Genomic DNA, 22921 nt, shown 5'->3' with positions numbered 1-22921 from the left:
TGACATATATTGACAAATATTGCAAATAAGCGCAAAATTGATTTAGAATACGTATTCATTGCCACTTTTCATGACCAGTCTCCTTGGGTGCAGTACCAGGTTCAGATGAGAGGTGGTGCTGTTGAATGCACTAGTCCAGCAATCTATAAGTGTTGACTAGCCGCCTCAGCGTTCTGTTGCTGTGGAAACTGTTCTCATGGTTGCATATGCACAGCTGAATGCATGCCACTTTTCTGTTTTGAGTGTATTTTTACTTATTTATTTATTTTATTTGGTCTGCCAAGTTCAGTTCCAGATTTTAAACGGAGGTAAGTTACTGATTTTATTTTCATGAGAATACTAGAAGTGCTGCAGCATGGTACTTAGGGGATTATTAACTGGGGCAAGTATACATAAACATGGGAAGCACGGGTAAATCTGTATTATTGTGTGGGACAGTACTAAGGATCTCTGAGAATGTGTGTGACAATTGGGTTCCATTGATTTTTTTTTTTTTTTTTTTTTTTAAGTACTTTTAGTGGTCGAAAATTATAAAACTAGTGCAAAAATACATGCATGGGTTATCTCTGTACAGCCTGGGGACAATAGGCTTTGGCAGCTGAAATAGATGCTGCCCAGTACAGTAACTCCCACTAATCTCAGGGGAAAGTATGTCCCTTTAGTTCTAACCTCTATATACCTCTATATTCACCCATTGTGAATAACCATTTGGAGCATTTACTCAATTTAGCTATTTGAGCCTTAACCCCTTAAGGACCAAACTTCTGGAATAAAAGGGAATCATGACATGTCACACATGTCATGTGTCCTTAAGGGGTTAAAGGGACACTATAGTCACCAGAACAAATACAGCTTAATGTAGTGGTTCTGTTGTGTATAGTATGTACCTGCAGGGTTTTAATATGATCAGAGAAAAGGCAGTGTTTACATTACTGCCTAGTAATACCTCTAGTGACAGTCACTCAAATGGCCACTAGAGTTGCTTCCTGAATCAGTGTTGCACAATATGCAGCACTGAAATTCAGCGTCTCCACACTCTGCATGGAGGCGCTGAACGTTTCCCATAGAGATGCATTGATTCAATGCATCTCTATGAGGAGATGCTGATTGGCTCAGCTTGGCGTTTTGCCGCACATGTGCTTTAGCATTAGATTAGCTGAAATCATCAAAATTGATGATCTCAATCAAGGCGGCAGGGTGTGCGCAGGACCAGCCTTGAGGAGACCCGTGCGATGCTGGCAATCAGTAAAGCTACTACCTTTTTCACAGGGGGGCAAGGAGGGCCAGCCACCTAAATACTGATTTCTCAACTATAGTGTCAGGAATACACATTTGTATCCTTCACACTATAGTGTTCTTTAAAATGCTCAATTTCTTTTTTTAATGGGACTTATTTACTAAATTAGGAATAGTGGCAAATTAAAAACTGAATTGCAGATTTCAGGTTTCTTTTCTAGTTCAGCTATTTTGACGTAAAATTTGCCATTTGATTTCAATTCACAGTTTAGCAAATAAACAGCATTTAACTATGCAGCAGAACTGTATTTTGTTGTTGTTATTATTATTACTGTGAATAGTTCTTTGAAAGAACACAGTTTTGACCGAACATTTTCATTTCAGTAGCTAACACAATGCCCTTAGTGAAATCTCTGAAGAAGGCTGAACCTCCTTGGAAGGAATGGGACCACAAAGCACAGAAATCTGGCTTAAGACATTCCGTGTACAGTGTAAATGGTGATGAATATTCAGGGGAATGGATTAATAATTTAAAGCACGGTGAGTCAGGCGGCTACAGTTATAAATGCCAGATCCCAGTGATATTAGAACAGACAGTGTTTATAGGTTTGTCTCATATTCTCCATTCTATAGGATTAGCAATCTTAAAGGAACACTCCATTGCCTATTTATAAGATAAATAAATCTCTGCTTAGTAGTTATACCCTCCCTGCCTTCCCCAACCCCCCACCCCCACCACCCCAATGAAAGCATGCATGCATTCAATTGTGCAAGTTTAACTGGAGGTTTATCTAAAAACAGCTTGCAAAAGCTGCAGGTCTCTTGTATGCAGTGGCGGATCCAGAGCCTGATCTCGGGAGGGGCACTTGTAGATTATTTAAAAAAAATAATCCTAGCACAATAACCACTACAGCTCAGTGTAGTAGTTATGATACCGGAGAAACTGACGGAAGCCAAGCACAGAGAGATGGACACAGGTTTCTTCAGGAAGGAAGAGATTCTTTATTGGATCACCGATCGGGACTCAGAGGGACTAGCGTCACCAAAATACAGCAAAGTCTGAGTACTGAATACATAGAGTACATTCCTTATATAGCACTGTAGCTCCTCCCACAATTAACTACACCCACACATACCCTTAACCTATTTAATGAATAGAGTCTAAACTCATCCATCCGGTCTAACCACGTGGCTCATCTGATACAAAGGAGAGGGACGCGTAATTCCAGTTCTTACATTCCTGCACCTGGTCAGTACAGTGATGACAGTATCTTAGCTACGTGTAATTAACTAACTGATACTACAAACACATATACATACATATGCCTTGTGGCAATCTTAGCCTGCTAAACTTGTATTTTACTGGAATTACATCACATTCCCCCCTTTGATGCCTCTGATATTTCACAATTACTTGAGGCATCACTTAACCTTGGTTTGCATATACCTCAGGTTACCTGTTCTCGTAGTCTTAATGCATACCTCACAGCTAGGAATGTCGGTACCTCTACCTTCCTGAATATAAAAACACATGTAAATAAACACAATCAAAAGCACATCTTTCGCCGTCATCCTCAGTCTTCGTCCGTGCGATGGAACCTCAGCTTCCAGGATGTGAGGGCTGCAGGGAATGGAGTTCTGCTCGTCTTCACAGGTGTCCCTTCGAGACTTTCCTGGCTTATACACTATGTGATGGTAAGCGGACAGGCTTTATTATGGCCTTCTCACTCACACCTGTAACAATAAGATTTGTAATCCACAATAATTCCTCGTTACTCCGACTGAGTAGTGCGTTTCAACCGGATCTTGCAGGGATTCTCTGGATCTGCTGTAACTTGCCAAGAATCGACTGCTGCTGGTTTAACCCTGGAGTGATGTATCCACGGAGTCACTTCTGCTACTTTTATTGCTGTAGGGGTAGACAAAAGAACAACATAAGGACCTCTCCACTTGGGCCCTAACGGTACATTATTCCACTCTTTAATCCACACTTGATCTCCTGGATGATAACTATGAACAGGGGGATAAATATTCACCGGTAATCTATCTTGTACCCATTTCTGTACCTCCTCCATAGTCTTACCCAACTCTACAACCTGCTGCCGAGTAATTCCTTCTCCCAACTGACTCAAGTCCCCCCTTAAGTTACCAAGTACGGGAGGTGGTCGCCCATACATGATTTCAAAAGGAGAGAGGCCCATCCTTCTGGTAGGGGTACTGCGGATTCGCAATAAAGCTATGGGTAAGAGAACGTTCCACTTAAGTTGGGTTTCCTGACACATTTTAGCCAACTGGTTCTTTATAGTTCTATTCATTCTCTCTACCTTACCAGAACTCTGGGGTCTATATGCAGTATGAAGCCTCCACTTTATACCAAGCATATGAGTCAGTTGTTGTAGGCACTGATGAACAAAAGCTGGACCATTGTCCGATCCTATAGAACAGGGTAGTCCATATCGGGGTATTATTTCTCGTAGCAGGAATCTCACAACTTCTCCTGCTTTCTCTGTACGAGTAGGACATGCTTCTACCCAGCCTGAATAGGTGCACACAATTACCAGCAGGTAACGATGTCCACCCGATTTAGGCATCACTGTAAAGTCTATTTGTAGATCGGACATGGGGAGTCCCCCCATAAACTGAACTCCTGGTGGCTTTACTGGTCCTTGTCTTGCATTATTCTTAGCACACGTTACACATCTGCGTACAATGGCCTGAGTCAAGTTGGACAATCTTGGTATGTAGAAATGTTTTCTAAGAGATTCTTCAGTACTGTCTCTCCCAGAATGTGTCCCGTTGTGATAATTTTGGACAATTTCTACCGCTAGCGATGCTGGTATAACTATTCTTCCATCTTCTAGCTGATACCACTTGTTCTCCAGATACTTTCCCGGTTCAGTCTTTAACCACTCCTCTTCTTGAGCTGTATAAACTGGAGTCCATTGGGACAGTGGAGTTGGTATAAGAGCAGCTATATGCCCTACATACTCCTGTCTTCCTGATTCAGCAGCACGCTTAGCTGCACTATCTGCCATCCGATTTCCCTTGGTTACATCACCATCTCCTCTCAGATGCGCTCGACAATGTATGATACCGACTTCTTTCGGCTCCCACACTGCTTCCAATAGTTGTAGGATTTCAGCTGCGTACTTGATTTCTTTGCCTTCTGAATTCAGTAGTCCTCTTTCTTTATACAAAGCTCCGTGGGCATGAGTGGTTAAAAACGCGTACTTAGAGTCCGTATAGATATTCACTCTTAAACCTTCAGCCAATTGTAACGCTCGTGTTAGTGCTATTAATTCTGCCTTTTGTGCTGATGTTCCTTTCGCCAGTGGCCGAGCTTCTATCACCTTGTCTATTGTTGTCACTGCATATCCTGCATAGCGGATCCCTTCTTTCACATAACTACTGCCGTCGGTGTAATATTGAACATCGGGGTTCTGGATGGGAAAATCACGAAGATCTGGTCTACTTGAGAATACTTCATCCATTACTTCCAAACAATCATGTTGACTTTCAGTAGGTTGTGGCAAAAGGGTAGCTGGATTTAAGGTGTTTACAGTCTCTAAATGCACTCTTGGGTTTTCACACAACATTGCTTGATACTTGGTCATACGGCTGTTACTAAACCAATGATTTCCTTTGTAATCCAACAACGTCTGTACTGCATGTGGGACTCGTACATAAAGTTCTTGACCCAGAGTGAGTTTATCGGCTTCAGCTACTAGCAGGGCGGCTGCAGCTACGGCTCTTAGACAAGGTGGAAGTCCGCTGGCCACTGCATCCAGTTGCTTAGACATGTAGGCAACAGGTCTTTGCCATGATCCCAAGTACTGTGTCAATACTCCCACAGCCATTCTTCTTTGCTCGTGTACATATAAGTAGAATGGTCGTGTGTGATCAGGTAGACCTAATGCTGGGGCACTCATCAAAGCCTTCTTCACATCTTCAAATGCCGTTTGCTGTTCTTGGGTCCATAAGAAGGGGTCGTGCTCTGTACCTTTGATAGCTGCGTACAGAGGTTTTGCTAGTATCGCATAGCTGGGAATCCATATCCTACAGAAGCCTGCTGCCCCCAAGAATTCTCGCACTTGTCTTCTATTCTTGGGTATTGGTATTTGGCAGACAGCTTCTTTTCTCTCTGGCCCCATAATTCTTTGACCTTCAGAGATATGGAATCCTAGATACTTGACAGTTGGCAAACACAACTGAGCCTTCTTTCTAGACACCTTGTATCCTGCCTTCCAGAGAATGTGTAGTAGATCGTGCGTTGCTTGCTGACAGATTTCTTTTGTAACTGCTGCTATCAACAAGTCATCTACATATTGTAACAATACACACTCTCCTGGGATGGACTCGAAATCCAATAGATCTTGACTTAGGGCTGAACCAAATAGGGTAGGTGAATTTTTAAACCCTTGGGGCAGTCTTGTCCAAGTCATTTGGCGTTTTGAGCCCGTTACAGCGTTCTCCCATTGGAAAGCGAAAATACATTGACTTTCTGCGGCAATTCGGAGGCAAAAGAAGGCATCTTTGAGATCTAAGACTGTGAAGTAAGTAGCCCCGCCCGGAATTAAAGCAAGCAGGTTATATGGATTGGGTACAACTGGATGTATGCTAACAACCGCATCATTGACTGCTCTTAAGTCCTGCACAGGTCGATACTCATCTGTGCCGGGCTTTTGAACAGGCAGCAATGGGGTGTTCCAGGGGGAAGTACAGAATTTTAGGATACCATACCGTATGAACTTATCCAGATAGGATTGGATGTTCTTCTTAGCCTTCTGCGGAATGTGATATTGTCTTAGGCTCACTGGATAAACCCCATGTTTCAGTTCAATTTTTATTGGTGGAATATTGCGGGCCAGTCCTGGTGGGTTGTTCTCTGCCCAAACTCCTGGTATGTTAAACAATGTCTCATCACTCCTAGGGTTTTGGCTAGTCAACACTGTATAAAGTCGCCACTCTTCTTCCTTTGGTATGGATAAAGTCATAATACCTGAAGGTCCATTAAACTTTAAAGATGTTGTTCCATCTGGTAGGAACGTAATCTGCGCTTGTAATTTTGATAGCATATCACGTCCCAGCAATTGGACTGGACATTCAGGCATATAAAGGAATTGGTGTTTTACTATGTGGCCTCCCAATGTACAGAGTCGACTTTTAAGAACCGGTCTTTCAGCACTTCTTCCAGTTGCTCCTATCACAGTAATAGTCCTTCCAGATGGAGGAGCAACCAGATTAGTCACCACTGAATGTTCAGCACCAGTGTCGATCATGAACGCACTCCTTTTCCCCCCTATTGATACATCGACCATAGGCTCCGCTCGACCAAGGGGGATGGAGCCCGGTCGGTATCAATAGTCCTCCATGACCGTGTCAGCCAATCCTACGAAGTCCCTACCTTCTCTATCGCGGGACCTTTGCGCTGCTGGAATATACCTATCTTCCCTCACACTTCCTCTGTTCCCATTACTCCCTCTATAACCATTACTCCCTCCGGGACCTCCTCTACCTCTCGCTCTGCCTCTAAAGTTTCCGTAGCCTGCCCTGGGTTGGTCTCTCTCATACTGCTCTCTTTGCGGACATTCGTTCCTCCAATGCCCTTCTTCCTTGCAATACGCGCACTGATCCCTACTCAAAGGCTCCCTACTCCATCTATTATTGCCTCTATCTGGGCCCCGTTTATCTACGCCTGCGATCGCTACCGCTAGCATATCAGCCTTTTTACGCATCTTGCGCTCCTCCTCTTTCTTGCTTTCTGTTTCCCTATTCATATAGACCTTATTAGCTACCTCCATTAGTTGGGAGATTGACATACCTGCAAACCCTTCTAACTTTTGTAGCTTGCGCTTAATATCTCCGTATGCTTGGCTGACAAAGGCGGAGTTAACCATTCGGGAATTATCTGCGTCTTCCGGATTAAAGGGGGTGTACAAGCGGTACGCCTCCAATAATCGGTCATAAAAGACACTGGGCGCTTCATCGCTTTTCTGGATCACCTCAACTGTCTTCGACATGTTAATGGCTTTCTTTCCTCCGGCTTTCATGCCAGCAATTATAGCGTCTCTATAGGCTCTGAGTTGAACCATATCAGCACCATTTACGTTCCAATCGGGATCAGTGTTGGGATAATGTGTTGCGGCCCATGCTGCTGGATTAGCTTGGTTCAAAGCACGGGCTCTATCCTCTAATGCTTTAATGGCTGCTTGATTTATTCTTGTCCTTTCCTCATTGTTAAATAAAGTCATTAATAACTGCTGGCAATCAGCCCATGTCGGATTATGTGTCTGTACTATTGAGGTGAACAGATCAGTCATGGCTTGTGGTTTCTCAGTATACGAGGAATTATGGGTCTTCCAGTTTAAAAGGTCGGTAGTGGTGAAAGGGACATATACGAAGACAGGGTCAGCGTGTGCCATTTGACCTGCGGCATCGATATAAGCTGACCCGGGATTTAAGCGAAGAGGCATCTGATAGTGCTTTAATTGTTGGGCACCAGTCAACTGTCGGGTTTGGATGGGGCTACGTAGGGAAGCGTCAGTCATGGGTTCCGGTCGGGGAGATATAGGGTATGGGGATGTGGGAGGTTGGTTTTGGGAAAAGGTAGTGAATAGAACACTTCGGGCCGAGCTAGATGAAGCTTGACCGGAAGTCTGAAGTGGCGCCAAATCAGGATATTCGTTTCTAATGGGGGTGGGTTCTGGTTCCGGAAGGGGAGATTTAGTACGAGGGGGGGTGGATCCTGTACTGGAGGAGGAAGCGGAAGTGGATGAGGGTAGTGAGGGAAGGGTTACAGGACTTCCTGTATTTGCGTCACTTCCTCTTACCGGAAAGTAAGGGGGCGGCAAAGGGATCTCGGACTCAGGGGGCGTGTCCAAAATGGGCCTAACACCAGCCCTAGTGGACGAACAAGTCCTAGCTACCATGAGGCGACACTGTTCCTCGTGGCATGTCCGGAGCCATTTTGGCGAGTCATTTACGGCCTGTCTCCAACAATCAATATAAGGAAACTGGCCGTAAAGTTCAGGCCTACCTGATACAGCCACGTGTAAGCGCTGTACCAGAGTTGGATCCAAACTGCCACGTGGCGGCCATGCCGCAACCAAAGTAGGCCACTCCCTAGTGCACAAAGTGACCAAACGTACAGGGGACATCTTAACCCCAAAATCACAAACTTTGAATCCCTTTTTAAAATTCTTAACCATACATCCTAAGGGATCCGGAATCGTTGACTGCGACGCACCCATATTTAACAGTGGAACGTCGTCGACAACGATTACTATACACGCGTACTATTCAACAGTCACACCCGTTTCCTCTGGCAACAGCACCACGTGGTACGGTTACCAAGTGAAACGTACACAATAACAATAAACACTCAGGGAATTCCCGTACACACACAGCTGCTACACCAGTCACTATATAATCAATATTATGCCCTTTGGCGTAACTACACAGTCACCCACGCTATAATTCTCTATATACGAATTACCCGTCTATAACACACCCCAGTAACATCGTCTTTTACAAATAGCGGTTACAGTACGGTTAGCATAGGTCAAAGCACAAGTTAAGGTCACAATACAATTATTAGTGGTTATGGTGTTAAACATGCAATGGACGACAATGATTAGTACTTATTATATAATGTCAGTAAATATACAGGGTTATGGTACCGTGCACTATAATACAGCAACACACTATCAACACTCTCGCTAGACGGCTGAGCTCGCGCTATCTAACAAGATATACACTTTACTAAAACAATCGTTAACACATTTACAATTCCCAACTAAACTATTGGCCAGTACCTTGAATGGACTACCTAAAACTATATACACCCGTTTTGGTTAGCCACACTGCCCAATCACCACATATATAGCGAGCTAGAGAACCGAATTTACACAGACGCCTCTTAGTCGCACTATACAACGAGCTAGAGAACCGAATTTACACAGGCGCCTCTTAGTCGTACTATCAAAAGTCTAGTGGGTTCCAAATTTACACGCCTTCCCACTTAGCCCAGATAGGATGAGAACTAGCGAACCGAATTTACACAGGCGCCGCTTAGTCTCCCGGTCCCTCCGACCTAGCGAACGTAATATACACCCTAGAACGCTAGTCTAGACAAGACACCGGTGTCCGGCTAGGGCTATTTACACCAGGACCCCGCCTGACTAACCAAATCAAACGGTCTGACTAAAGAGCGTTCGATCGAGCGGTGCGCCTTCGCTCCTTCCCTCCGACAGAGGGGGCAGATACAGATTCAAAAACCCCTTTGGGCCTACCGCACAATCGGTATACCCCTAGCGGGTCCTGCCGTCTAAAACAGCAGTTGTCTTACCTCCTCGTTCCTGAACCTGAGTTCACACTCATCGACGGGGACACCCCAGCACTTCTCACGTAGAGGCCGATGATCTCCTGGACAACAGACCAGTGGCGCCGAGACGAAGGGAGGTCCACGCAGAAGTTCAGGGGTGCAGCCGTAGAGAACGTGGGCAAAGATAGACCGTCTCACGCCTCTGCCTCTCAGCTACCGTTGAACGATGAGCTTCCCGGCCAATGCACCAAATGATACCGGAGAAACTGACGGAAGCCAAGCACAGAGAGATGGACACAGGTTTCTTCAGGAAGGAAGAGATTCTTTATTGGATCACCGATCGGGACTCAGAGGGACTAGCGTCACCAAAATACAGCAAAGTCTGAGTACTGAATACATAGAGTACATTCCTTATATAGCACTGTAGCTCCTCCCACAATTAACTACACCCACACATACCCTTAACCTATTTAATGAATAGAGTCTAAACTCATCCATCCGGTCTAACCACGTGGCTCATCTGATACAAAGGAGAGGGACGCGTAATTCCAGTTCTTACATTCCTGCACCTGGTCAGTACAGTGATGACAGTATCTTAGCTACGTGTAATTAACTAACTGATACTACAAACACATATACATACATATGCCTTGTGGCAATCTTAGCCTGCTAAACTTGTATTTTACTGGAATTACATCACAGTTATGGTGCCAGTAGTGCCAGGATCCCACCCCGGAGTAAGTAGTCATACCGTTTAAGAACAGTTTGACAACTTACCTGGGGTCTGCTGGGATATAGGGCATAGGAGAAGTGGTGTGTGTTAGGGGTGAAGTGTGTGTGAAAGGTGCAGTGTGTGTGTGAGCGGTGAAGTGAGTGTGAGTGCGTAAGGGTGGCAGTGTGTGTGTTAGGGGGCAGTGTGTGTATGGGGGCACTGTATGTCTGTGTGGGGCAGTGTGTGTATGGGGGGGCACTGTATGTCTGTGTGGGGCAGTGTGTGTATGGGGGGCACTGTGTGTATGGGGGGGTCGTGTGTGTGTGTTTGGGGCAATGTGTGTATGGGGGGGCAGCAGGGTGTGTAGGGCACTGTGTGTGTATAGGTGTGCAGTGTGTGCGGGGCAGTATGTGTATGGGGCAGTGTTTGTGGGGCAGTGTGTATGGGGACAGTGTTTGTGGGACAGTGTTGTATGGGGACAGTGTTTGTGGGGCAGTGTGTGTATGGAGGCAGTGTTTGTGGGGGCAGTGTGTGTATGGGGTCAGTGTGTATAGTGTTTGTATGTGGGGCAGTGTTTGTGGGTCAGTGTGTGTATGGGGTCAGTGTGTGTGTGGGGCAGTGTGTGTATGGGGACAGTGTGTGTATGGGGACAGTGTGTATGGGGGCAGTGTGTATGGGGGAGGGGAGGAGGGAAGGGAGGCTTTTTAATAAAAAAATAAAAAAATTATTTAATAAAATATATTATGTCCCCCCTCCCTTCTTACCTTTATTGAGGAGGAGGGGGGACATTTCTGGATCCCTGGTGGTCCCAGTGGGGAATCCCTGGTGGTCCAGTGGTTCCAGTGAACTCTAGCCCGCGCTCCAGGGCTAGAGTTCACTCTCGCGAGATTTGGAGCGTTGCCGTGGTAACCGCGGCAACGCTCCAAATCTCGCGAGAGGAGGACCCGGAGGAGCTGCTGGTAACAGCTCCCGGGTCCTCTCTCCCTCCCCTGCCGGTCGGCTGTCAGTAATGTGCCTGCGGACCGGTCTGCAGGCACAATGCAGGGCTGGCACTTGGGCAATGTCAGCCCTGCACTAGCCGGCAGGGGAGAATCTCGGGGGGGGCAATTGCCCCGTTGCCCCCCCCCTGGATCCGCCAATGCTTGTATGTAGCCTTTGCTAGCCCTGCCCTTCTTTCCAGCCCAGACCTTCAGTTTGTGCTGGGGAATACTTCAATCCGAGGCTTCTCCTTGAGAGCATGAATGGACAGATGATTATTTAATGCTTCTTAATATGTGTTGTAATACAGCTCATTGAGAAGGCAGAACACCTGCCATTTCCGTTAGCTCTGTGCAGGTAACAGAAGTAGAAGAACATCTCACTAGCTTTCTGATTGACATCCAGGGAAGTGTTTCTGAACAAAAAAGTGTCAATTTCTATTGAAACGTGCACTTTTATAAACTTTCACAAATGTAGCAGGCTCCAGACACATAAAGCACTAGAGTGTGTGGAGTGTCCCTTTAAGGGAGCACATTTTAAGCCTATATAAGACACTAAATGCATGGCATGGTAATCAAACAGTGCCACCCAGGCTTGCCAAGGACATTAAAAAATATCCTGTTTGTACATATCTTAACTAAGCTTGCGACCCAATAACGCAGAAAAATGTCAGTATGTTTCTCTGTATCCGTACCTCATATGTCGTAACCTGTAACTGACACAGAAGTTTAACTCTTGATGAAACCACATTACTTTAAAAATAGTGCTGTAAATCAGACATGTGATGCTCTGTACTGGATGTGTTATTACCTTTTGGAATGTCTATGCTTATATGTGAAGTCTGTAAAGCACTACAAAAATAAAGAATTAAAAAAAAAAATAAAAAAAATATCCTGTTTGAAACCTAGATGTTTTTGCTTTCCATACTGAATTGACATTTTGGCTTTATTTGAAATTATCATCTTTAATTAACACGCCATTTCTCTTGGTTTAGGCAAAGGTACATATACATGGAAGAGGACACGTTCTGAATATGAAGGTGAATGGGAATGCGGGAGAAGAAGTGGCTTTGGGACATTCAGTGTGCAAGACCCTACCACTGGGGTGTATGTTAAGGTGTATTCCGGATCCTGGAAAAACGACAAAAAACATGTATGATTTTTGCTTGTTTTTTTGTTTTACATTTCTTTTACTATAATAGATAATAAAAGAGATAAGGATAAAATAGTTATGATCCCAGAGAAGATCACGTTAGTCTTTGAAGACTCTTACAAGCTTGCATGCTGTCCTTCTCCATATTTGATTTCAGAGTTTTTGGGGAGGTACAACATCCCAAAGTTTACACAGGGCCAACTAATTTATTTTAATACCCCTATAGTGGAAAATGAAATAAGGAAACAATAGAAAAACTGAGTTTCTTTGAAGCCCCCAGTCTGGATGATTTTACCAATCGATTTTACATAATAATGAAGGATGACATTAAGTCGGATCTTTTAAAATATTTTAATGATTTCTGTACATCTAAAAATACACCTGGTGAAATGTTACAGACTAACATAGTCCCCATACTCAAACAAGATAAAGATTCTGAGAATGTAGCAAGCTGTCGGCCAATTGTCTTATTGAATGTAGATATTAAACTTTATTGCTCAATATAGGCCAAAAGATTAAACCAAGTTATCATCAGTATTATACACTCAGACCAGGTATGATATCTCCCTAGAAGATCATCCCAGACTGATTGACATGGTAAATGGAGTCCAAAAAAGAGTTTCCCCTTCTGACTCTCTCATTAGATGCCGAAAAGACCATCAACAGGGTTGGGTGGTGGTACCTCAAACAGACTTTGCTTGCTCTTTGTTTTAAGGGTAGGATTTTGGATGCCATTATGGCTTAATATGCCACACCAATGGCTAGTGGTGGTGGGGAATGGGTTCATCTCTGGAAGGGTCCGTCTTAGCAATGGAACCAGTTAGGATTGCCCATTGCCCTGATAACTTTATGTAAACTTACTTGAACCCTTTGACATTAGAGGTAATGTTAACATCAGAGGATATGAGACCTCCTGACAAAGCTCCAATCTCTATGCCAATTATGTCATCTTGACTTTACAAAGCCCTAATGACTCACTCATAGAAGTGATAGCAGTCAATGATTTCTCGATAGTGTCGGGCTATAAATTACAACTACCGTAGATAAATTGGTGGCATTAGCAAGTAAAAAAAGATTCTTAGTACAAGATTTGACTTTGATTGGGATACTCAATTTATCAATTATTTAAGAATTAGAATTAGTGCAAACTTCACTAACCTGGTAGAACTAAATATGTTGCCTCTATTGACTCAGACCAATAGACAGCTCAAAGAATGGAAGTGTATGGAAGTGTCCTACTGGGGTAAAGTGAATATCCTTACATCATACATGCTGTCAGTCAATGAGCTGTCCCTCCCTGCATGATTTAGCTAAGGAGGACAACACAGAGGAACTTCTGGTTCTCAATGGAGGAAGTGACATGGGCTACTCACTAATTTTATGGCAAGACAGGAGGCTTCATATTTGCTTATCTTTCTTTACTGTAACTCCCAGCAGCAAAGAAACAGTTAACAATCAGTGTAAAAAGTTTAACCAATCAGAATGCATCACAGTAATATAAACTGCCATCAGGCTCCTCCCAATTCCTCTTTCTTTGCTGCTTAGCCTCCCAGGTGAGTCTATTCTAATTATTTCCCTATTAATACTCAATTTAACTGACTATTATCACTTTAATACCATTTAAATATATTACATATATTTTCTGTTTCTTTAACTCTATTATGTGCAATATATGCTCATTTTATTAACAACTGTTACGTGGGCTGACATTCCAGTCAGCCCACAACTTCAGATTACTTCATATTTTTTTTTCAATTTAATTATATTGTGCTGTCAGTTTAAATCTAAAGTGCAAACTGACACTTTTGCCGCGGCTCCCAGCATTTTGCCGGTCCGTTCAGCCGCTCAGCTTCTCTATACACAATCTGTGTTGCCCTGGCGTCTCCATAGAGACGCGTCCCGCCCTCCCTCCTATGCCGCGGCCATTTCTCTTACCTTTTCCCGGGCTTTTTGGCTCAGCGCCATCTTGTGGAAGGTTTCTGTGTGGCTGTTTAGTTTCGTTTCAGCTCTTCACTGCAAACGCGACCCAGCTGTTCGGTAAGTATATTTTCACTTCTTAAAGCCCCAGTCTGTTAGTTAATACTTAAAGGTATACACTCCCATACTCAAAATATCTGTTTTTCTGTTTACAGATTCCCAATTACAACAAAGTGTTTCAAAACCCTTGCTTGATTTTGAGGGTAACCCCCTCTAGCCTACATTCTGAGGGTGACCCCCTCTAGCCTCTTTTCTAAGGGTGACCCCCTCTTTGCCTCTATACAGGGTAACCCCCTATATAATTACACAGGTACATACCTGTTATTGATTTTGGACATTATATTGTCCTTTTTCTCTCTGGGTGAACCCCACTAATAAGCTGTGGATGAAACCCACTTTTTTGCAGGATAATTGTTTACCAGAAGTTTACATACTGTCTAAGTCCACCGCCCTATTGTAAATAGTTTGTCTGCATAAATTTTTTTTTTTATAGATTAAATAAATTAAATATAAAATAAATAAATAAATAATAAAAATAAATATAGAAAAAAAAAAAAATGAAAAAAAAAAAAAAAATATATATATATATATATATATATATATATATATATATAAAATACAAATAAGTTAAATACTATAGTGGTGACCCCACTGTTACTGACATTATGTCGGATTTGCCAGAACCAGCAGTCTCTGCTGAACTTAAGGCTTGGCTATTCAATGCCATTACCAAATCCATACCCAAAGCTCTAGCAGCTTTCCGCGAACAGACAGTCCCAGCCCCTACAGCGACTATTACCCAGCTGTCAGACTCCGAGGATTCTCACGGTTCAGAACTTGATGAAGCTCCTCGCAAACGCCCTTGGAAGGGCGATAGCGCTACTGCCAGTAAAGGCAAAGCGCCTGCCAAACACCCTAGAGTATCCTATTCTAAACCCAGGGAGGTTGTCTCCCAACATAATTTTTACCCACTTGAGGGTTCAACCTCTAATTATAATCTTCAGGTGGTAGATGAATACTATGCAGAACATTCGGATAATGATGCTCCACCTCATAAGACATCCCGAGATCTTTACCCTTCTGATTTTGCAAATAATGACTTCCTCATACCTCAAGAGGAATTCCATTTGGAATCTGACTTAACATCCGAAAACCCAAACTTAAAAGATGATACCTTATTTGACACCTCTGGCCGCCCTTTATTTGACCCCAGATGCATCAGGCACCCTAGATCTGCCGAATGGACACCCCCGGACCACTTTGCCAAATACTGCAGAATGTGGCTCCGTCGGCCTTTAGAAAAAGAGGTGAGAGCCAAGTTGAGGGCAGAATGCCCACGTCCCATTATCCCGGACAAGGTGGCCAGTACACCTGAATTCGACCCCTTCCTTGTTACCTTTCTGACCAAGTCAGGAAAAGACCCCCGTAAGGGTATAGAACAGGGTCTGAAAGACACTCAAGATAAGTTGATGGATGTGGTGGGCCCGCTTATGCAAATTTTCATTATAGCAGACGAGGCTTTATCAGGTGGCACGTTTGTCGCACATATGGTGTGAGAGTGGGCACAAAGGGCTTTATGCCTTTTAGGCAATGCCAATGTGGCAATCTCGACAGAACGGCGGAATGCCGTCCTTTATAAAATCGATGCCAAGCTTGCCGAATTGGGCACTAAAGAACTTGGTCCAGAGGCTCAAGGCATGTTATTCGGAGACAAGTTCATAAAAGAACTAAGTAAACACGTCTCTGTATTTACTACGCTGCCAAAAGCGCAATGTTCCATTCGCAAGGTGTTTCGCACACAGCGTTTTTCCGGGAGAGCTGGTCGCTACAGAAGCCAAGCAACTGGCAGAGCCGCCTTCACGGGCTACAGGCCTCGACCTTCGGACACCTGGAACTCGGGCAATACCCGATTCCACCACAGGCAATTTTTTCCCTCGCGCGGAGCTATCTGAGGACGTGGATCCGCTTCCCTCCGCGGTCGCACGGCTACAGGTAATGGACCTTCCTTATTCTCATATTCCTATTGCAGGCCGGTTAACCCTTTTTTCCCAACAGTGGTCTCAACTCACTCGGGATCCTTGGATCCTTCAGACTGTGTCCGGGTTCCACCTGGACTTTTCAGACGAACCGATACAAAAATCTCCTCCTATCCCGATCAAGATGTCATTGTTAGACGACTCGACTCTACAGAGCGAACTCAACAATCTATTCACCAAAGGTGCGATCGAAAGAGTTGTTGGCCCTCAGGTCTTCATAAGCAACATGTTTCTAGTCAAGAAAAAATCAGGAGACCTGCGACCTGTTATCAATCTGAGAGATCTGAACAGGTTCATCACATACCATCACTTCAAAATGGAGGGAATACATTTATTGAGAGACCTACTCTGCGAGGGGGATTGGTTCTCCCGCTTCGATCTAAAGGATGCATACCTCACGGTGCCGGTAACACCAGCCCACCGCTGCCTCCTTCAATTTTGTTGGGAACAGGAAATATGGCAATTCACCTGCCTCCCCTTCGGCCTATCTTCTGCACCCTGGTGCTTTACCAAACTAATGAAACCAGTAATGGCATTACTGCGTTCCCAGGGAATCTGGTCCATCATTTATCTGGACGATATCCTCCTCATGGTGCAGGATCAAGAGACTCTTCACCTTCATACAGCCATGACCTCAGCTTTGTTGCAGAACCTTGGCTTCGTGATCAATCGCCAGAAGTCATCTCTCACACCGTCCCAGACAGTACAATTCCTGGGATTCTAGATAGATTCTGTTCAGGCAATCCTTCAACTTCCGGCAACCAAAATCAAATCCATAAAAAAGGATATTCGGCGGTTGCTGATATCACCATACCTCTGCCTGCGAGATCTAGCTCGCATCATCGGCTTGCTCTCCGCCTCAATACATGCCAAATTCCCTGCCCCATTGCACTACCGAGCATTGCAATGCCTGGAGACGCAATATTTACATCAGTCGACATCCTACGAACAACAGATCACACTCACAGACGAAGTTCGGTTAGAATGGAATGGAAGAGCCATTTTCGGATCCCAACCCGATTTCATTCTAGAATCTGATGCAAGCCTGCTCGGATGGGGCGCAACTTGCTCGAAAAATTCTACAGGAGGACTCTGGTCCCATTCGGAACGAGTACTTCATATCAATTTCCTCAAACTAATTTCAGGCTCCTTCGCAATCCGCAGTTTCGCCAAGGATGTCTACAATTGTTCCGTGGTGCTGAAGATGGACAATGTGTCAGCAATTCGCTACGTGAATCATCTAGGAGGTTCCAAATCAAAGATGCTTTCGGACCTGACCAAAGAATTGTATCAGTTCTGCCTAGACAGGAATATCTCCCTGTGAGCAGAATATCTACCGGGATCAGACAACCTCGTTGCAGACTGGTTCTCCCGACATTGGAGGGATTCCAGCGATTGGCAACTGAATCCACAGATATTCCACCGTCTCCAGATTTGGCGGGGACCATTCCACCTGGACCTCTTTGCGTCTCGCCTCAACAGTCAGAGGGTTGCATTTTTCAGCTGGTTGCCAGATCCAGCGTGCCTTGCAGTCGATGCCTTCTTACAGACGTGGCCGATGTCCGGTGCATATGCGTTCCCTCCATTCTCCATGATTCCACGCACACTACAATACCTCAAAACTCAAGGTGTCAAGATAACACTGGTGACCCCCCTATGGCGGGCCCAACCATGGTACCCTTACCTCCTGGAACTGTCAGTGGACTTTCCCCTGCTTCTACCCACCTCCTGCGACCTCCTCAGGGACCCGGCAGGCAACTTTCACCCGTCGGCAATCCAGGATCATCTCCGACTAGTGGCTTGGACCGTTTCAGGGGATCTTGGAATGTCTCAGGCCTTTCGACAACTGCTCAGGGACTCCTTTGGGATTCATGGGCCCCAGGAACCAGACACTCTTACATCTCTGCATGGCGTCTCTGGAGTTGCTGGTGTTTGGAAAGGAACTTTGATCCCTTTTCAACATCTATAATTAATATTATCAATTTCCTGTCGTCTCTGTTCGACCAGGGTAAATCCTACTGAACTATTAACGTGTTTCGATCTGCTATCTCTGCAGCGCACGTTCCTATCGAAAGTTCTTCAGTAGGCAAACACCCTTCTGTGTGTAGATCCGCATCGCTAGACCCCCAGCTTCCAAATATAATCAATTCTGGGACGTGGCCATCATGCTCACGTTCTTAGAAGCTTAGCCGGACAACGAGGCGCTCTCCCTACGCCAATTGTCAGCCAAATTAGCTCTCCTCCTTTACTTGGTCTCCTTCCGAAGAGTCTCCGACATCAGGGCTTTCAACTTTCATGCCCTCGATTTCACACCGGAAGGGGTGCACTTTCACATCACTAGACGCACCAAGACCAATTCATCTACAGTGAGCTACCCCTATTTTTCAGAGAAACCCCTTCTCTGCATAGCCCGTTGCATAAGACACTATATCTCTCGCACTACCCCTCTCAGGGCACCTACTGGGCCCCTCCTGGTGTCTTATGTGCGACCACACAAACCAGTCTTGTGCCCTACCATCGCTCGATGGATTAAATGGCTACTAGCCCTGGCCGGCATTGATGCGTCTTTCGGGGCTCACTCGGTTAGAGGGGCGGCTGCCTCCTCTGTATTCATAACTGGAGGTTCCCTGGCAGAGATTTCATCCTCCGCTGACTGGTCTAGAGAATCCACTTTCCGTACCTTTTATTTTAGACATTCTCCACACGTTTCTTTGTCCATGCTATCTACGCGTTAAAATAGCAAATATGAAGCCTCCTTATTTGCCATAAAATTCGGGATTATTCTAACTTTTAGTGACCGAATAATCTAAATTTTATTAAAGACAGGAGGTGAATATTTTTCCACCCTGGAATATCTTTACCCACCCTAATAGGTAAGTATCTCTTACTACCTCCATCTCTAACTAGGTGACTAATATTCTCTCAAATTTTCTAACCTATATTAATTAGTTCATTATTATATGTTAAGCTTGCATTAAAATTGGACATTAGTTTCATTACATTTTAATTTGGTTTTCACTTGCCCTAGACACCAGACCATTAATTATTATATGTTAAAACTTGCACTTAAATTGGATGTTAGTTTCATTACATTTAATTTGATTTCTCTCTTGCCAAAGAGACCATACTTTCACGATGTCTCTCTTTCCTCCTACTGTGAAGATCACTCGTCCTCTCTGTCTCCCCGCGGGTTGAGCATTGTCTTCATCCTATCGGATACTTACATCATTACCTACTCATCTTTCTAATGGTTCTACGTTTACGTGGTTGACTCTACGGCTGTTCGGCTACATCAAGAAAAAGGAATTGGGAGGAGCCTGATGGCAGTTTATATTACCGTGATGCACGCTGATTGGTTAAACTTTTTACACTGATTGTTAACTGTTTCTTTGCTGCTGGGAGTTACAGTAAAGAAAGATAAGCAAATATTCGACTCCTGTCTTTAATAAAATTTAGATTATTCGGTCACTTAAAGTTAGAATAATCCCGTATTTTTCTCGATGAAATTTGAAACTTGGTTCATGGCCAGAGACCTGTGCTGTACTTATTATACATGTTGAACTTTTTTTAAATTTTTTTATTCTTTATTTTGTTTGTGCATTATTAGGTTTCATGCTTTATATTGACATATACAGGAGATAAAGCAATTCAGGTTATAAGAGTATGCATTTCACAGTATTTAGTCAAGTTGGTCAGCACATTTTGTCTTTTTATACATGTTGCGTAATAATTGCGGATATTAGTGTTTACAAATGTTCCTGGGTTTGTAGCCCTTCATGGAATAGTGTTATAAGCCCTTACTTCTACTCGTTGTTGTTAGGGTCACAAGTTTGTACCATTGGTGAGGCTACGTATTGCTATGTGTAAGTGCACTAGTTTGGGGTGGTCATGAGTAGTCAAGGGTGGTTTTATATGAGTTGTTATTGCCCTTTATGTGCTGGTCGGCTTTGGTGGAGCGTTAGTGTGAGGTCACGTTTGTTACCACGATAGTGGAAGCCCCCTAACCTAGGGGGGCTACAGGGGGGGGGGATGTAGGGAGCTTGTTTGGAGTTTCCCTGTGTTAGTGAGGTGTTGTGTGATCGTCACCGGCTGTGTGTGTACCATGTGGATGAAGAACACAGGTTATAACGGTTATAACGAAATAACGAAAACAGCTATACTAAAAGAATAACAGTTCTGTATGCAGGTATAATAGAGTCCGGATTAGCCGTGTTGGCTAGTTTCGCTTGCAGACAGTGTCAGGTTTCCGAGTCTGTGCTTGGGGCTCGGGGGGTAAATGGACTTGTGGTGGCTGGATCCCCCATCTGGGATGTTCCTGTCTGGGCGGTTGTTTGGAGAGCGTCCGATAGTCTCAGGAGGACTGCAAGTATGTCTGTCTCCGATGTGGCTCTGGGGATAGTAACGTTGTGCGTAATCAGCAGGGTCCGCGGCATGCCCCATCTGTACTGTATGCCTGCGGTCCTCATGATGTAGATTAATTTAGAAATAAACAAATATGTTTAAATGTCTATCTGTTCCTGTCCAAATCTGAGATGATTAAATTGCGTATTCGCAGAAGTAAATTCACACTGACACACGGAGTTCAGGTTAAAATAACTTCAAGAAAATTTAATGACATCTGAGCAAAAGTGGGCTCGCAGACCCTTATAAGAGCAAAATTACATCATCATTGATTATTGAGATATCAGTGAATAAACATCATTAATTGGATTAAATGTTAAGTGGCTATGTCAGTGTCCACCCATCAATATTATTAATTGGATCAAGAACTAAGTGGTTAGTTAGGTGTCCTCCCACCGGGAGGTGGTATTGTTCTGGACACGGGTGTGGACAGATGGCTCAAGCGCCATCTCTCCCAGCATGAGGCTTACTCGGTGGGAAGGGGGGCTTGAGCGTCATTTTGGGCAGTTAGTGATGTCAGACTCGTGGTCAGGTGCAGGGTTCTTTTATGAATAGAACATTTCATTAGGCCTGCTTCACATGGCCTTGGCTCTGGCCTTGGTTATACTTTGTTGCATGTTACAGGAGATTCAATAATTCCGGAGTCAGCTATGTCTTTATAGGAAATACAGTCTCTATTCATTACACTAAATGCTGTTGGGAAATTCTGTCATGTAATGTAGTTTAAAATGGAGGATCTGTCAGGTAATGTGGGTTAAAATGGAGTTAGTGCAAAAATTCAACACAGGTTCAATACAGGTTTTTAATAATTCTACATCACTCAGGCGGCTTGTTAGGTGCTTTATCGATCTTCTCCAGTGCAGTGTCGCTCGAGTCAGGTCTTGGAAAAAAAACAGGTTGGAATTTTCGAATGATAGGGGAGTCTTGCCTCTGACTGCTGACATTATTGCTGCCTTATCATGTGTTGTGGCACATTTCAGGATAACGTCTCTTGCCTCTGCGGCAGGTGTGTTGTTCCCTGCTGGCAGGCGAAATATGCCCTCTAGTGTGAGTTTTTTGGCCATAGCTGGTGGTAGTATAGTGGTTAAAAGCCTTCTTATAAAGTGGGGCAGCTCCTCTGAGGTGATTCCTATCGGCACTCCCCTAAGCTTAATATGATTGCGACGCAGGCGGTCAACCTGGGTGGCCGCCTGTGTCGCTAGTGCTTGGTGGGCTGTCTGCAGGGATTGCAGGGCTTCAGTGATATTTGATGCCCCACTGGTTAGTGATTGTATGTCCCCTTCCATGGCACTCACCCGCTCCGCGGTTTGACGTACATCCGTCTTTAGAGTACCAATATCCGTGGCCAGCAAGGATTGAACCTCCTGCATCCATTTTTGCAGGTCTCGTTTTGTAGCGAAGGTGTTGTCGCTCAGGTCTGTGCAAGCCAGGGGTGAGTTGGGTCGCGTGTCCTCAGGCCTTAGCCCCAGTGAGTGAGCTATCGCCGGTAGTGCAGGCGGTGGGCCTTCTGTGGAGGTTCTCGTGGCAGCATCTCCCCGATATTTGGCTGGTCTGCTGTCGATGCCGGGTGCTGTTTTTGCGTGCGGCGCCCCATGGTTGCAGTAGGGCTGCTGTGTGTTGGGGTGACAATCTCCTCCGAGTCCGGGTGGTATTGTGTCCCGATGCTGTCTAGGAGAGTCTCCAGGCTGTATCTCGTGGGTGTGAGGTAGGCCCGGTGTTTTTGTTTCACCTTTCCCGGCTTTGTTTGGTGAAAGAAGGGCATTAGACGACTCCTCTCGGTTTCCCAATACTCGGGGTGGAATTAATGTCTTCGATTGGGTTGAGATGCTCGTGATATTCACAGGTTAATCGTTGCGAGGTCGGGAGCTGATGGAGATGGTGTCCGTTCAGCTCTGCTCACAAGCGCCGCCCCCTCATGTTGAACTTTTTATGTTAGACCATGCTACTACTATACTCGCTGCATGAATATTTTTGAATATACATTAGGCTGTGCTTAAATACATTTTTTTGGGAACCAGCACTTTAGACTACTGGCTCTGAAACTGTGGTATGTGGAATATTAGCGGTTTCCCCAGACCCTTCACAGTGGTTTTCAGGCCGATGCAA

General features: G+C 44.6%; 1 protein-coding gene across 1 annotated transcript in view; it reads left to right on the top strand.

The window, feature by feature from the left end:
- Positions 1-209: 209 nt before the first annotated feature.
- Positions 210-22921, top strand: part of MORN3 (MORN repeat containing 3) — a 66591-nt gene continuing 43879 nt past the window's right edge. Inside the window, exons 1-3 of the mRNA XM_063454265.1 lie at positions 210-308; positions 1621-1776; positions 12244-12401. Coding sequence (XP_063310335.1) covers positions 1632-1776; positions 12244-12401 — 303 coding nt within the window. The 5' untranslated portion in view covers positions 210-308; positions 1621-1631. The remainder of the gene's footprint in view (positions 309-1620; positions 1777-12243; positions 12402-22921) is intronic.

The sequence above is a fragment of the Pelobates fuscus genome, chromosome 5, assembly GCF_036172605.1.
Source record: "Pelobates fuscus isolate aPelFus1 chromosome 5, aPelFus1.pri, whole genome shotgun sequence".
Lineage (NCBI taxonomy): Eukaryota > Metazoa > Chordata > Amphibia > Anura > Pelobatidae > Pelobates > Pelobates fuscus.
Note: the sequence above shows the minus strand (reverse complement) of the source record. Positions and strands in the feature narration are given on the sequence as shown.